At 42.1% G+C, this 17,930-nt stretch overlaps 3 protein-coding genes across 4 annotated transcripts in view; 1 reads left to right on the top strand and 2 right to left on the bottom strand.

Moving 5' to 3' along the window:
* Positions 1 to 17,930, bottom strand: part of LOC126876932 (omega-amidase NIT2-A-like) — a 142,407-nt gene that overhangs the window by 48,157 nt on the left and 76,320 nt on the right. The gene's annotated exons all lie outside the window — the stretch shown is intronic.
* Positions 1 to 17,930, bottom strand: part of LOC126876929 (katanin p60 ATPase-containing subunit A-like 2) — a 117,417-nt gene that overhangs the window by 60,080 nt on the left and 39,407 nt on the right. The gene's annotated exons all lie outside the window — the stretch shown is intronic.
* LOC126876925 (uncharacterized) overlaps positions 560 to 17,930 on the top strand; it is a 68,799-nt gene continuing 51,428 nt past the window's right edge. For both annotated transcript variants that reach the window (XM_050639754.1, XM_050639755.1), the window contains exon 1: positions 560 to 2,885. In XM_050639754.1, the coding sequence (XP_050495711.1) occupies positions 578 to 2,707 (2,130 nt within the window). In that variant the 5' untranslated portion in view covers positions 560 to 577 and the 3' untranslated portion in view covers positions 2,708 to 2,885. The remainder of the gene's footprint in view (positions 2,886 to 17,930) is intronic.

Genomic DNA, 17,930 nt, shown 5'->3' with positions numbered 1-17,930 from the left:
TAATATTAATGTAGTATCGTGGACGAAAGGCCTAAGAAATATCGGGCGAACTATGAACAATGTCGCGAGAGCCGAGGCGTCGTCGGGCCCATCAATGTGTCATCGGTCTTTTCAAGTGCATAGTTTCGTGGAAAAGACCTACGTGACCCTGGCCACGAGCGCCTGCAGAACACGTGTGCGGTGTGCCTAGGAAAAAGACAACAGAATGCGGCAACGACCAGAGAGTTAGTCGAAAAGCAGAGTGCGAGTCGAGGAGCCGAGTGCGAGCTGAGCGGAGACAGAGGTTGCGAGTGGCGTTGCCGAGAGAGTGTGGATTGCGCTGTTTTCTGTACGTTTGGCGTGAATAGTTCAGGTTGAACAACAATCGTCTTTTTCAGTCTGATTAACATCTCTATTGTCCACTCTTTGTAAACACATTATATCACGATATTACATATTTTTGGGGGCTCAGCCGGGATTGGACAAGACAGAAAACGAAACGGTTTAACAGAGCTATTCGAGCTAGTTGTGAATTTACCGGTGCGCGGTGCAGTAAAAGACGATATCGTCGACGGTTTAAGTTTGTGTAGTGTGAAAAATGGCAAACGTCGGGGACGAGCGATTGTCGGGTGAAGAGGGTTCGACGATGGAGGAGCTGAGGAGTAAGCTCGCGCGAATGAACCTCCCTATATCGGGTGCGAGGTCAGTGCTGATTGCAAGGCTGAATCGGGCGTGTAGGGCTGGACAATCGTGTCCTAAGGGATCGACGGGCGGTGAAGAGCTAACCGGTCAACGAGATCTAGGAAACGTACAGAGAGCTGAGCGTGATTGTAACGAAGATGAAGATGTTGAGAAAATGAATACGAAGGAGTTGAAGGAGCGCCTCGCTAGTTTGGGTTTAAAAACGACGGGAAGAAAAGTAGAATTACGCGCACGGCTACAAGCGGCCATGGATGGTAACGACATATCGTCGGAAGAAGAAAGCGACGACGAAAGTGAGGATGAAGATGACAAGAAAAACGCAAGAGGATACAAGAGAGATACGCGAAGGGTGTATCAGGACCGTGACGAATGTTGTCGAAGGGCATGCGTTGGTTCGACACTGAGTTTTAGAGACGTCGAAGATGCATTAGAGTCGTTTAGTGGCGACAAAGGTGAAAATGTCGAACGATGGTTCGAGTCGTTCGAGGAAGTCGCTGATACGTGCATGTGGTCGGATGGGCAGAAGGCAGTCTACGCCAGGAAGCTGCTGAAGGGATCAGCGAAAATATTCGCGAGCTTCGAGTGTCATGCCAGGACTTGGCATGAGTTGAAGAGGGGGCTAGTGAAAGAATTTTCGAGGAAAGTCAACAGTAGGCAAGTACATCAGAAACTTGAAGAAACAAAAAAGGAGAGTGATGAAGCATGTTTGGCCTACATGTACCGCATGCTCGAAATAGCCAGCCATGTGGACATGGAGGAGGAAGCAAAGGTGGAATACATAGTGGACGGAATAATAGACGACGAGAACAATAAGGCTATATTGTACGGCGCTACGTCAATCAAAGAGTTGAGGAAGAGGTTAGTGATGTACGAAGAACAGAAGAGTCGCAGAGCAAAGTCGATTGTGAAGCCGGCTAAAGCCCAGAAGAACGGGAAGCCCAGTCAATCTGTAGATGCAATGAAGAAAAGAAGATGCTTCATTTGCGATAGTGAGGATCATCTAAGTGTTAAGTGTCCGGAGAGGGGAGAAGGTGTTAGGTGTTTCGAGTGCAGCGGATTTGGACATATTGCAGCGAGGTGTACGGCACGACCGAAAGAGACTTGCGTAGTGTCAAGATCCGAAAAAGGGAAGTATGTGAAAGAAGTGGCGATAGATGACTGTAGGTTTGTGGCATTAGTGGATACGGGTAGTGATCTCACGTTCATCCGATCAGACGAGTATGCGAGGTTAGGGTCACCACCGCTAGGTAAATGCAAGTTTAAGTTCGACGGTTTTGGTTCCGCTGGCAATGAGACCTGGGGTGAATTCACTAAGGTAATGACGGTTGATGGGTGTAAACTGCCAATCACTTTGCACGTTGTTTCAAACAAAATATTGACGAAGCACGGCCTGTTGTTAGGCACTGATTTTCTGGATCAGGTAGAGTTACGGGTTAAACGGGGCGAAGTGACTTTCTTGCGGCTTGACGAACAGACTAACAAAGACGTGTCGGATGTGTTTAGAATTAACGTAGTAGAACAGACTGACGAAACAGACCTAACACACGTACAGGAACCGCATTATCGTGAAGCCATTCGGGATATTATTAAAGGGTATAGGCCGGAGAAGAAGAGAGACGTCGGGATAACCGCGAAAATAGTTCTGAAAAGCGACAAACCGGTAGCGCGAAGACCGCGAAGACTGGCGCCGAGGGGGAACGGGCAGCATGTCGACCAGGTTCAGAAATACCTGAATTCCACCGTAAACAGAAGCACAGGGAAGACTCCTTTCCAGCTACTGGTCGGGGTCGAAATGCAAGTCAGGGAAGAGGCGAAGATTAGAAAGCTGATCGACGAAGAGGGGGCCGCGAGGTTTGAAGAACAACGTCGCGAGCTACGTGAGGACGCGAAGAAGAAGATCGCCGCAACTCAAGAGGAGAATCGTCGAAGTTACAAGAAAAGAAGAAAGCGTGCGAAGCAGTACCGAAGGAAGGACCCGCACACACCTCGATTTTATGAAACCTTGGGTCCTAAACGCCGAAAGTGACGCATCTGATGACAGCGAGATAGAAGGCAACATCTGAGGGCAGATGTTATTGCAGGATGGCCGAGTGTAGTATCGTGGACGAAAGGCCTAAGAAATATCGGGCGAACTATGAACAATGTCGCGAGAGCCGAGGCGTCGTCGGGCCCATCAATGTGTCATCGGTCTTTTCAAGTGCATAGTTTCGTGGAAAAGACCTACGTGACCCTGGCCACGAGCGCCTGCAGAACACGTGTGCGGTGTGCCTAGGAAAAAGACAACAGAATGCGGCAACGACCAGAGAGTTAGTCGAAAAGCAGAGTGCGAGTCGAGGAGCCGAGTGCGAGCTGAGCGGAGACAGAGGTTGCGAGTGGCGTTGCCGAGAGAGTGTGGATTGCGCTGTTTTCTGTACGTTTGGCGTGAATAGTTCAGGTTGAACAACAATCGTCTTTTTCTGTCTGATTAACATCTCTATTGTCCACTCTTTGTAAACACATTATATCACGATATTACATTAATAATAATGTAATCGAGTACTACTAACAATATTAATAATAATAATAATAGTATGGTAATGGCAAGATACACGCGGGTATAAATTAATCATTCCTTTCGTAATATCTACGACGTCTTCGGGATATTCTTTAGAAATTACTTTATTTCTGGTCAATATTCATTAACGAGCAACTTTTCTCTCTGTTTCTTATCACGATTTTTTTCACTTCATCACAATTGTACCGTTAGAAATTATTCAAAACATTGTTAAAATGTCCATGAAATATATGCAATTGCCGTATTGAATAAGCGAGTAATGAAGTTGCTGTTTCACTGAATAAAAGTGAAATCTCCAATGCGTGTGCTCAAGTATATAAGTTAAAAAAAGATTGGTACATCAATGCCTATTATTCTTAATCAATATTCATCATTTAACAATTAGGACCGAATTTTTACAAACCAACTCTAAACCACGACCCAATTTACAAATAAAAAGATGGATGTGTAAATTAACTATCAACTATTAATCTCCAATCCTATGTGAAGATATAATGTTCGGACCAAATTTCTAAACTAACGTGGACAATTCATGCGGACTATTGGTGGTTGCTGCGCTACTTAGATCCAATGTGGCAGCCGGAAGACCAGGACTGACGCTGCCGGTTGCTTCCCGTGGCAAATGCTGCGATCTATTTAGCTTATTTCCAGGACTCGGTGGCGATCTATCTGCTGGTGTATCCGGTGGCGTAACCACGTTTCTGTGTCCGCTCACGTTCAGATGATTGTGCGTCGCCGCGATCGGAGCTGGCGATGAGAGCAACAAGGGCGGTGGAGACATTGACACGTGTCGATGATGATGATGGTGATGATAGTGTTGGTACTGTGCAGCTCGGCCGTGCGTTGCGTGGCTGGTATTTAGTTAGTTCGTCACGGGCCCGACTTTCGTTGGGCAGCCAGCATGGTGGATGGTTAACGGGCCATGTAGTTGTTGTTGCTGTTGTAGCTGGTGCTGGTTCTGGTGCTGTTGCAGCTGCTGCTGCAACGCCTTCACGGCATTCGTCTTCTCCTACGAAATAAGAATGATAGGTTAGGTTGTAGTCAGGGGCCATAACAAATTAAAAAAGTTATAATATAAGAATTTACATTTTAGTTGAAATGATTCTAGTTACGAATAAGTATTAAAGATGATTCAAATCTTTTTCGTTACCGATAACCATGGTGAAAACTCTTTTGGATTACTTTCAGCCATTGTCAATCTTATTGTCAATACTACATGCTTGAAGTAGAAGGAGGGGTACAGAGAAAAAGACTTTTTCTCAGCAAATATAATCGTTACTCAATTATTTTGTTCAACAGTTTTACAAATCTCCCAAAAATAAACGAGAATACGAAAATACACTGAATATCGTGTGTATGGTTATTTATAAAATCCCCTTGAAATAGTTGCGATCGCGGATCACATAAACAAACGAACCTGTCATTCTACAGAGTATCTTTTTCGGTGAAATTATGCAAACGTAAATGTAACTTCGGTAGAACTCCTCGAGAACTTGTAAGCTTATATCACTCTGACCCAACCAGTCCACTCTAAAGTGTATAATTTATAAAAGGGGATTATATTAATACGCGGAGGATGTGGTAGGTGGTAAGTTTTGCATATGAATGTTTGTTGATACAACGAATGGTTAAATGGAGGTTTTCATGAATGTGATAAGGACTAGATCGAATGTTTTAACACTTATAACTAGAATGCGTATTTTTATACAAGTTTGTAGTTTTACGAACATAATGAAAGAAATAAAATTTTAATCGAGATTTGTTTTCTTATATACGTATATTTTAGCGCATTTTATGCATTTTGCGCCATTTGCGTACCTTTCAATTTCGCACGAACGTATAAAGGTCAGCAATATAATTATAACGCTTCTTAAAAATGTGAAAAATCCTGGTTTCCTAAAAGCTTGCAATTGATTTCAGAAAAATTTTTATGAACTCTACCAGATAAATTATGGTAACTCTGAAAAACAAAATTTTACGATAAAATGATTTCCGGGTGAAATACACATAAAAGATGATTTAGACGTGTTTGAACGTGTTCGTTTTCTTTTTTAATAGCGATATGTTCTTACCCTCTGCCACACGAAGACGTTATGGACCATTGCGCATCCACAAAACACGATGCCAAGGCCTATGAAAACCGACGCAACGATTACCGGCGTCGAATGAAACTGGATGCATATATACAATATCATATCTGAAAGCATTGTTAGAGGATCATTATAACACGTATGCCATAACAAGCGGGACAAAGAATCAGCGCAAATATATATTCTCAATACATATAATTCTCGAAGCGTAAACTATATACATATGCTTTTAATTGAAATTTTCAATACTAGTTGCAAATTATTTTTCAATTAATTTATTATTTAAGTCTTTATATATCAATTCTCGACGAATAAATTACTTAAATTATAGAGAATCTATCTTCAGACAATAGAGAATTCAATATTTTTGGTCGTTAAGTAATTTACAAATTTCTAAAACGATTACGTTCGAAGTTTTGGACAGTATTTGAGGTTTCTAACATGACATTAAAAAAAAAATAAATAAATTTTATGATATAATTAAAAAAACATTGTAGTCTATCAAAATTTCTATTCCGTCAAATTTATTAAAACGCAGTTTTCTTCTGAACAGAGTCAAAATGTCCGTCTTGAATCGAGTTCAACAGCTTAACGATCGATCGAGCGAATGATAGCTGTGTAAACTAGCATGACACAACGTAAACTTTAGATTAGATCTCGATCCATCAACCAGCCGTATTCATGCATGACATGAATATTCTGTTTCAGCTCTTTATAAATTAATCTGTTAAAACTTCCCTAAAAGACGATCATTTTTTATTTTTCTAAGAAAAATAATGACTATTCGGCGTTAAAATTAACTTTATTTCCATTGGATTTCTAAACTGATTTCATACACTCAGAGATAGTTCACAGTATCTTTTAGATTCATGCCTGAATTCAAGAAAAATTAAACGTATAACTTAAGTACTAGTATCTTTCAAAAGGTTAAAGTTGACAGAATTGAAGGAATTGGTTCTTACCAGTTAGAAAGACGGGAATGCTAATGAAAAACCCTCCGACAGCACATATCCGGCTGATGGATGATTTTTGCAGGTACTTGTTACTCCTGAAACAGACAAAATTTGAAGTGAAAGTCAGTTTCACGATTCTATGATAATTGAGCGAAATATAAAGGAACCAGTCTTTTGTTTAACAGCCAAGAATCTTTCAAAAATTCTACTGTAATTGATACTTCAAATATATTTAGTCAGACAAAGGATAATCATAATCGCAACGTTAATCTTAACTTTAATTCAAGGATCAAACAGTATCATTATACATATAAAAGTAAACATAAAGTCTATCCACATTATTGTTATTATTATTATTATTATTATTATTATTATTATTATTATTATTATTATTATTATTATTATATGTTATTCTATAATTGATTTTTATTTCTTTATTATCAATATTATTCTACTTTCTATAATGATTCAATTATAGATCTTATTTTTTGTCAATCATATTTCACTGAAAAGATCACTTTGAAAATAATCTAATAGTAAAAAATGAAAAATAATCTTTTTCTACCTTGTCTTCATTTTTTACAAACTCTGTCCACCGCCGTAAACCTATTAAATGCATGAAACGACAAAGCAAAGCTGCTTCACATAATTCCCCGCTCACGCAGTGTCAATCAGCTCACGACCGCAAACGATACTGCTAATTTCCAGCGACCACGAACGATTTCACCGTAATTGCCGGTGTGAAATTTACCAATACGTGCTCGAATTGGTCAATAATGAACAGAGCGCTCTTGCACACACTAATCTACCAACAAATAATATTGACTCAATTGAACAACAGCGCCTAGATTAACGGACAAACCGCATGTTCCAAACAGATTTACAATCACGGCAGAAAATACATGCCGTTATAGATGTTTCCTGGTCAAGACTAATTTCCACGCGTTAAGAACATTGTAACCGGAATCTAGGAAGAACTAGCACTTCCTGGAATAATACTATTGTGTCCTCGATTAATCTTTTCCCACTCATTTTCATCTCCAATTTCTCATGAGGCTAAGATTCCTGCATCTTTTATCATAATAATTTATTAATACTATTAATAAATTGAGACAATTTTACACGTCGTATTTTGCGTTATAAGATGACTTGTAATTTGTAAAATTTACCTGTAAAATTCCTTTGTTTGTTTTACCGAAGCAATAGTTGGCATTTCTATACGACAATAAGAATTTGTTAATACTAATAATTTGTAAGGTTATCATGTTATCATTCTTCTAATGGATAGTATATTATTGAAACTTTTTTTAATATTGAAACGCGATATTTTTTTGGAGAAGAAGTGCATAGTAGTAAAGAGTTGAATTCTACGGACGTAAAAAGTGGACATAACATTTTCTGTACATGGAGTCGCCTGGCCTAAACATTTTATGATTTCCGGGCAAAAAACAGACGAATCCAGCGCTGATTTTAAAGCAGCTTCATCCAAATAAGCCACAATAAGAAATTCCCACGAAACAGTTGCGTTCATCCCCTTTCGAGGTCGCCGACCTCTTTGAATGCGTTTCAAGAGCGTCGTACCAATGAAACTTCGAGTTCTAAACTAATTTCTCAGCCTTTTGCGTTAAATTTAACCTTCCGCGTTAGTGTATTTCGGACGAGCTCCTATTTTACGCTTTCGTCGACTTCACCAACGTAACACGCAGCATCCGCAAGTAAAACTGTCTCTTAAATTTGATGTGACACCGATACACGACGAGAAGAATCACAATGCCATTTTTATTCCACTTCGTTAATTTTTCGTCGTAAGGTTTAGCTGTAAATAGGATTAAAAAAATTTAGATTAACGAGGAATTTAAAATTGATCTGTTAAATCAACAATTTCCATTAGTTGTCAATAGATTTTATAAGCCTCAGATTACTGAGAAATTATACACATTGCAAAATATTTACCATTGGTTACCCACGCTACACGTAAATTTGATCAATCTACCAATGCACTAACACTGCAATAAATTTCTATTGCAACATTCCACGCTCCTTTGCCGCACCTTAAACTCCTCGCTAGATTTATTCCACCTTAAAGTGTCACATAACTCCTACGACACCGATATCAAATCTTAAACTCCACCAAATTCCAGAGAAACTTGATTTCGTCGAAAGTAAGAGATTAAATTTAAAAAGCAATTTATTTCATCTTTAAACTATCCCAAACTTCTTAAATATAATTTATATATATAAAATATTATACACTTATTGTGTGCATTATATATTTCAAGAACTTTGCAATAAAAAATAAAACTTATTACATTTAAGATATGGTTATATCGCACAGGCTCGAATATGATAAAGAGGTTAAATAAATGTCTCGAATCTCCGCAACAAACTCACACAAACCACCTAAAACACGTATACACAATGTGCATTCACTACGAACTCGACTCCCATTCCCTGCCAAAATCACAGGCATGCAGAGTCAATTTCACTGCTCGAGCTAGTTGAATAGGGAAGAAGGTCGAGAGCTGGAGTTAAGGAGCATAGTTGGTAAAGAATCGCGTGCCGCCGCGCCATTAAGATCAAGCCCACGATCTCAACAATAAATATTAGACGGTTCTCTGACCTGCATTTCGCGTGCGACTCGGGACGATTCAAAAACGCGTAAATTTCCCATGAGTCGAATCAAACGTTCGCGATTTATCGCATTTAGGTTATATCGATATTGTCCACGAGTGGAGGCATTCAAACACAGATTGCTTTGTGTCACTCTATCGTAACTGCCCGTAATACATGATAATTTAATTTCGAATTCTTTCGAATATATGCACGTAACGAAAAATTTGTATTGGTTAGTCAATTGCAGACCAACCAGTTGTTAGCCAGTGAAAATAATGTAGATAATAATAGTGAAGAATTAGCTCGAGAAGAGTAAACAAACAAGGCGCCTTAATAAAAGGCACAATGTGGGTCCGCAAAGTAGTGGGATTTCGGCGCATGCGCATTGTTTCGCATCAACTTACAATTAGACATGCACGAAAGCTTCATTTCTGCCGCATACATACTTGGATTCGCGTGCATGAAATTCACAAAGTAGGTTATTGCTTGAAAAACAGCTTTAATCGAGCGAAGCTTTTAACCAGACTGAAATCAAGTCTTGGTTTCTTTAGAAATTCAGATGGAATAAGAGAAACCTATTTTATCTGTGGATAAAGGTTAGGCTGCATCGGTTGGCTTATATGACTTTCCGGTGACTTTGAAGGGTAATACGGCGCCGGCGGTCGAGAAGGTAACTTCTCTATTGAACGAGATCTCATTGATCTCGTCTAAGCAGGAAGAGTCTGTCGGCCCTTTGATTTTATACGAGTCTTTCCATTCACGATCGTGCGAGCTGGCTACAGGCGACGACACGGACCCCCGACAAAACTGTCTGAGCCTATTCAAGGCGACGTCAAATAGTTTCACTCGGAGAGATGAATGGAGATAAGAATCACCGGAGCGTCTCTGCGCTTCGATGACAATGATATTTGGTAAATCCTCTTCTTGTTTCTCGTTTTGAAAGAAGGTTGTAAAGAAGAGTGCTACTAGATCGTCTAGGGAAATCACACGGTATATATTGCGTAATGCTATTGATTTATCAAAAATAACAAGAGGTTAAGGAGCTTTGGGAAGGTTGATTCAATTTTTTATAACCTGACATCTCTTTGAACAAATGTCTTAAGAAACGCTTGAATAAAATGTTAAAAAAAATAATAATCTTTTAATGAAATAATCATCTAAAATGAAATCTTTTCCTGTATTTTTAGACAATAAGATTTACTATATCCTACGCCATAATAAGAATCAATTTGCTATGAACTGGTATCTCGGAAATTGTAAGAATTCAGAAAATATAAGGAGGCCGGAAGAGGTAAATGAAATCCACAGAAACATTGATCCAACCTCAGCCCAGTTAGCCAACAAACTAAAATATCTCGCTGCCTTTTCTATATTTACGACCAGAACGTGGTCATTAATTGAGTCTAGCGACTGCACCGTAGACGAGTCACTGACCGATGTTGCTTTAATGGATATGCGGAAAATCACGTGTTCCAGGTTCCAGGGATATAGTTGTTTTCATTTCCGGAGAATACGGTCGACTCGCGTGTGTATACCAATCTATCTGAGGATAGGTGTTCGTTAGAATTACTAACTATATTACTTTCAACCTTGTGATTAAAATTTTTAAACGTCACTTAATAGCAATTCAGTCGAGTAAGTACAAACTTTCAAATGTCCTAATTTTCAAATCTTTATATTTTTTAATCTCAAAGATATTTTATTATTTGCCGTAGATCAAGCTTCGTGTTACCGGTACTGTAACATTACAATCCTACGAGAAGCAGAAAATAGTGAAAAAATCTGACCTAATAGATAGTAGTCAATATTCCTTTGATGCGTCTTATGCGAACCGCAGTTAGAGGAAATGCAAATAAGCTCTTGCGAAACGGTTTGCCGCACGACAAGCCTACGAACAACGCCCAATGCAAGTTCGGTGGGAGTTACAGGAAGAGGGACGTCTAAAATCAACTAGGAATCCCTATTCAATCGTCTAATTTTCGATTCCGGCATTGAACTTCCCGAAGAAAATTAAATACAATTCCGACTCGAGATTTAATTTCAGTCTCGTAGCTAATGCAATCTAATCGCGTTTGCAAAGCTACGCTTCCGGTTAGAAGCCACGCGCTTCGATCGCGTACTTTCCGCATCGGAAGCGTACGCTTCGGTACTAACCGCGTCGATTTTCAAAGGAATCATTGGACACCGGAAGAAGAAGAAGGAGTAAGAATAAAAGCACGTAAACCGGCAGGAAGTCAATCGAGACAAAATCGATATCGTTGAAAGTCGAAAAAAGACCCGAATTTAGGCTACAGTACATATTCGAATTGAATATATTCAAGGTTTAGATTTTCTTCTCCTGAAAATTATAAACATAAATGAGTCGACAAGCGATCTTGAAAAGCGTCTGTTCCATCTAGATTATGTAAATTGCGTGAATTACCGTTAGCCATAATTCATAATTTATCGAAAAAGCGCGCTTCTTCTCAACCACGCTTTCCCCTACCAGCACCGACATTATCGGCAGATCGATAAGTATCAAAATACCACAAAGATATTAATCTCATCTTTCTTCTAACCGCGAAAAAATGCCGCGCAAATGATAAAACAACAGATCAGCCAGAAACATCGAATTCTCCACGCTTCCGACTTGCAAGAAGAAAAACAAAGTTATTTGTGTATGATGGAAACGTCTCTGGACGATGCTCTTGTCACAGACGAAATTCGAGCAGCTGTATATAACAAACCGAAATTCCGAACGCCTTATCGCGTGTGACCGTCCGGTCAGCATCCGTTCTCAGCCGCCTGAGTGGCATTCGATCACTCCAGCCGTTCTCCGAATTTTACACTAAGTATAAACAAAACCTTCTCCCACTCCAACGAATGGAAGAATATAAATTCTCCCTTCAAAATCATCCAGTCAGTCTAATAAAAAAATTCTTAACTAATCCAAGTATCGAAAGTGTATCATCGCGAACCGAAAAAATTGTATAAATTGAGTAAAAAATAAAAAGAACTTTATCTCCTTGTCGGAAATTAACAAGTTCCTTACTTTTTACCTTAATTTTACACGACACTCTTAAGCGGTCGAGTGCGCGCGAGAATAGCATCGCGGATCGGCATTTCCACGGTGAGGATTGTAAAATGGTTACGCAGATGATGGATCATACGCATGGACCGTAGAGACTATCGTGAATGATGGATCAGACACACATACGCGTTCTTCGCTCTTCCGATATTCTTCGTAACAACTGCTGCGATCTCGTCATTGGAAACGATCTCGGGAAATTCAATCGAATATCGAGGAAATTTATAGAAAGCTACAGCTGTGTTCGAGTATTATTCTAGAGAAAAGTGGTTAACTCTATGAGACTAACGATACAATACGTCTCAAGATAACTTTTAGGAAAATGATTGTACCTTTAAAATTCTTTCGACACTTTTCGGTATATTCTTGTCATTGATTCTGAAAGTATTTGATTAATTTGCTGGTTAATAGGAAGTTGGTTAAAACCGAAGTTAGTTAAAGAAATAAGTAAACACGAAACCCGTGGATACTCTAGACATATGATTCTACCTGCACGCGACAAAAATATTCATGATCTGAACAAGGAAAGAAGTATTGTTAGATTCGCGTCATGCTGCAAATGAAAGATTTACAGCTCGAACCCAATTATCTGTTACATTACATTCTCGGGCACGTGTAGGCTGAACGTCATGATATATGAACACAAGTATAGAAAGAACAACATGGATATTTCGCGCGAAGAAAACGAAGCTTCACATATACAGTGTATAACCACTCGACAGTATTTGCTCACGAAAAATACGAGTTGTTAAAGTCTAACAAAAATTACGTATACAGTGGCAAAGAAGAAAACTGTTATGCCGTTTACTCTTATTTCTAATTGACAGAAAGTCGTCAACGAACAAAGAGCGCTTTTTCTTATTCTCTGTACCTTCGCGATGCAATCACAGAAATTCTCCAAAATGCTTCGTGTCGACTAAACAAAGAAAAAAAAATGGCAGCTGCTAAGAGCAAACTACCTCCGGAATTTTCTTCGTTTCTAAGTGAACCAGGAAGAAAGAAGGGAAGGGTTAATGACGCCGAAACTGAAGGGTGGCCACGGATCGTTTGAAAGGGGCCACGACAACCGTTACGATTCAGTCGCACCTGTTCCTCTTCCTAGGTTACCACGCCGAACCATTGCGCGCTTTTACGAGCGTTCCCGCGATAGTTTCCTGGCACTTGCTCGTCCTTTCAACGAAGGGTCGATCGGTTAATTTAAACTCTCGAAGGCTTTGTCCAGTCGGTAACATCGATAAGTTTAAGTCGAAATACGGATTTCTCGTAAATTCAGAATTTTATTGCCACCAGGATGTATATGGAGGCGACAGATGAAGAACACGATGTAAATTAGATTTCTTGCTTTTATAGAGAAGCAATTTTTAAATTGAACACCAGTCGTCGATCGGTTCTGTAGATCGTTTTTAATAACAAAATAAATTTGGTTAGTCCATAAAGGTTTGTTCGTGTGAATCTTCCCATAGATCATCCGTAAGGTAAATACCGCTATAACCGGCTGCAGATACATTTTCCTTGAACATGTGGCGGCACTTGACAGTAAACTTCCCAACAGTTTACGTCGCTTGACGCACGACACAAAGACCCTATACCTGCGGAAAAGATGATTGCCAGATGTCGATACATTCGTACCGAATATTTCCAGCTAGCCTAAGGACCGCTATAAATCTTAGGATTTATTTTAGCTAAGGTCCTCCAAAGAGACAAACAGTCTTTGTTTATCAGTCTCGAAGTCGACCACCTACCACGGGGACACACGAGAAATCTGCTATCTCTCACGTACGACGCTGCCCGCTAGCAACACCCTCTCAAGGGCAGCTAGCATCCTTTTCCAACGACCAACACGAATTAGCCAATAAACATTAACGTACATTTCCCTCACTTTCCGAACCAAAGCTTTTCTCAACGAATCCGATGCCTTCGCATCCTTAGACACATCCCAACGAGTCTTCCTCCGCAGCAGCATAGCGACAAAAATGTCAGTCTATTACCGCGAGTTACCGCAGTATATCACGATCGTTATACTTACACGGCTCGAGCCGAATAATTATCTAAGCTCTCGACATCTCGTGCAATCATTGTCCGCACTCGCAGCGTATCTCGAATCGTAGCTATCCAAGCTCTATCTAATAACCGCGCATTCGCGAACCGAATACAATCGCGAATCCTGCATCAAGTGTACTCATTGACATTAGAGTGAATAAACATTTATCGTTCAAGAAATCTGAGTTTTCCTTCCGACCCTATCACGACATACCACCTCAAATTGGTGACCCCGACGTGATTATCCCCGAGTGCTCGTGAAACGTAACACAATGAATCTAAATCAGTTCGAAATGACCAATAACGCCCACTCCGCACGTACGAAGGCTGGCGGGGACAACGCAGACTCGATTAGCGCCCTTCTCCGCGTGCCACCGTTCTGGTCTGACGACGTCGACTTGTGGTTCAAGATGCTGGAAGTGCAGTTCGAAACTGCCCGGATCACTAGTGACCAAGAAAAATACCAGGTCGTCATCGCGAATCTCGACAAGTCGCACGCGAGATTAATTCGAGACGTATTCGACGCCGCACCGGCGACAGAGCGTTACGAGTACGTCAAAAAGGAGCTCATCAAGCGATTGGGAGAGTCGTACGCCAAGAGACTCTGACAGGTAATCGAGAACGAGCAAATGGGGGACAGGAAGCCCTCTTAGTTTTACCGTGATCTCAAAAGCCTAGCCACCAATTCGTTAGCAGACGATGTCATTTTCACCGTCTGGGAAGGTCGACTTCCACAGCGCATACGGAGCATCCTAGCCTCTGTACAGAACAACGATCCGGACTCCCGCATACAAATTGCCGATAACATTTACGAAGCCACCCTGGAATCAGGGCAGATCGCCGCGGCCAGCGCAGGCCGACTACCTGCGATAACCCTCCCACCTGGCCAGAATAGCGGAATAGGCGACGCCGTGGCAGCCTTCGCCAACTTGGTCACCGAGCGGGTAGCGCGAATGGACGCCCATATGAGCGAGATGCGAGCGCTAGTAGCCGAGCAAAGAAGCAATGAACACCGTAGGGCACGAGTACAATCACGCTCGCGTACACGATCCCGCCGCCGTTCGCGCCCTCGCGATACGCAGCGGTAAGACGGGCTGTGTTACTATCACACACAGTTCCGAGAAAGCGCGAGAAAGTGCACACCCCCTTGCTCCTGGAACTCGGGAAACCGGACCAGCCGTCCGTAAAAGCGGCAAACGACGACGGTTTGGCATCTCGCCGCATATTCGTAACGGACAAGAACTCGCGGATCTCCTACCTCATCGACACCGGCGCAGATGTTTGCGTATACCCGCGCAACAAGCTACACGGACACGTGAACAGAAGCGAGTACGAGCTGTTCGCGGCCAACCTGTCCCCACCTAAACCTGTCCCTACGCAGAGCATTTAAGTGGGATTTTACCGTAGCCGACGTCAAAACACCCATCATCGGCATGGATTTTCTAAGCCACTACGGGTTGCTCGTGGACTCGCGAAACAAAAGGCTTATCGATACGATAACACAGACGTCATCAAGGGGATACACCGCCACAACAGACGAAGCGTCCGACAAGACCGTCATCGGCGAATCACCATACCACCAACTCCTGGCAGAATTCCCGGACCTCACCCGCCCACCGATCTTCGGAAAAGAGAGAATTCGACACGGTATGCTACACCACATCGAAACTACACCTGGTCCACCAGTCTACAGCAAACCGCGTCGGCTTGCACCTCATCGACTTAAAGAGGTAAAAGCGGAATTCGAACACATGATCGAGCAAGGCGTGATGCGACCATCGAAAAGCCCGTGGGCATCACCCCTGCACGTAGTGCCGAAAAAGGACGGAAACCTGCGTCCATGTGGCGACTACCGTGCGTTGAACGCCCGCACCGTACCCGACAGATACTCACCGCCACATATCGAAGACTTCGCGCAACATCTGCATAGTAAGCGAATCTTTTCAAAAATCGATCTAGTCCGCGCTTACCACCAAATTCCGATTGCGTCCGAGGACATTGAAAAAACCGCGATAACAACGCCTACCGGACTTCTCGAAACAACAAATATGATGTTTGGACTTCGGAACGCCACGCAAACATGTCAGCGGTTCGTCGACGAAATTATACGCGGGCTCGATATCGTCTACGCGTACATCGATGATTTTCTCATAGCCTCGGACGACGAAAACCAACATCGCGAACATTTGAAAATCTTGCTCAACCGTCTCAATAATTACGGCGTTGTGATGAACCCCACGAAATGCGAATTCGGCGTGCACGAAATCACATTCCTCGGATACTCGGTAAACCCCGACGGAATTAAGCCGCCGCCCGAAAATGTCGAAGCGATTGTAAAATTGTCGAAGCCCGCGAACGCCAAGCAACTACGTAGGTACCTCGGTATGATAAACTTCTACCGACGTTTCATACCGGGGGCCGCAAAAACACTTAAGCCGCTCAACGACCTGTTAAAAGGCGCGAAAAAGGGCAACGCGCCCATCGAGTGGTCGGAGCAGTAGGAAAACAGCTTTCGCGAATCGCAACGTGCACTCGTGGACGCCACGATGCTGGCGCATCCGATACCAGGTGCGCCTATCAGCCTCACGGTAGATGCGTCCGACTACGCAATGGGGGCAGTATTACAACAACGCGCGAATAACCAATTACAACCGCTAGGATTCGCAACGAAATCTTTGACCCCCGCTCAGCAAAAATATAGCGCGTACGATCGCGAACTACTCGCGATATACACCGCAGTCAAACATTTTCGACACGCCTGAGAAGGCAGAAACTTCACAATATAGCGACAACCGTTGCCTCGGCCCTCCTCTCTACATAGATAGCTCGTTTCGGCGTACCTTCAAAAATAACGACTGATCAAGGACGCCAGTCCGAATCAAACCTATTCAATGAACTATGCCGGTTGCTCGGCATTAAGCATTTACGCACAACAGCCTATCACCCCGCATCCAACGGAATGGTAGAGCGCCTACATCGACAATTAAAAGCAGCAATAAAATGTCACAATATGAGCAACTGGGTAGAAGTCCTACCAATTGCTTTATTAGGCATAAAAACCGCTATCAAGGAGGACCTGAACGCAACGGTAGTCGAAATGGTTTACGGTACTGGCATACGATTGCCGACAGAATTCTTCGTACCAACGAAGCAACAGGCCAACTCGGAATTCGCGAACCGTTTAAAGGAGCGAATAGAGAAAATCAGTCCTCACCCGATTACGCGACACGGCGAGAAGAAAACCTTCGTGTTCCGCGAGCTCGAAACATCACCATACGTATTTATACGCCATGACGCTCCAAGCTCTATCTTATAACCGCGCATTCGCGAACCGAATACAATCGCGAATCCTGTATCAAGTGTACTCATTGACATTAGAGTGAATAAACATTTATCGTTCAAGAAATCTGAGTTTTCCTTCCGACCCTATCACGAAATACCACCTCAAACAAATAAATCAAAATCGTAAAGTATGTTATAAATAAAATCTGACTTCACGAGGTGTTGATCCCTCATAAAAGAAGTCTTTTATATCTCGCAGATGATTCATAACATGACGTCTACTTTAACTTGTTCCTTATACCTCCTTGTCGAAAAAGTTAATAGTTTACAAATTCGAACATTACATATGTGACGGAAGAAGAGAGAGAGAGCGTTTCCTCCCCGGACTACCGGTGGACTCGTCAGTAAGGCTATGCCCGGTAGTCCCTGCCTTAGACGTAGAGCGAGTCTCGCTAGGTGCGGTATTTATATCAATCGCTCGTATATTCGACCACTAGCGAGTTAGACAGACAGACTCGTTGTCGTCGTAGCCCTCTAGTGTTGGCGGTTGGTACCCGCGGATCGCCCGGGAGGTGTTGCGCCGCGTTGATGCCTCGTCCAGTGAGCGTCCTGTTGATACCGATTCGCCACACAGCCTCCCCCTAGCGCTA

Source organism: Bombus huntii, unplaced genomic scaffold (genome assembly GCF_024542735.1).
Source record: "Bombus huntii isolate Logan2020A unplaced genomic scaffold, iyBomHunt1.1 ctg00000106.1, whole genome shotgun sequence".
Classification (NCBI taxonomy): domain Eukaryota; kingdom Metazoa; phylum Arthropoda; class Insecta; order Hymenoptera; family Apidae; genus Bombus; species Bombus huntii.
Note: the sequence above shows the minus strand (reverse complement) of the source record. Positions and strands in the feature narration are given on the sequence as shown.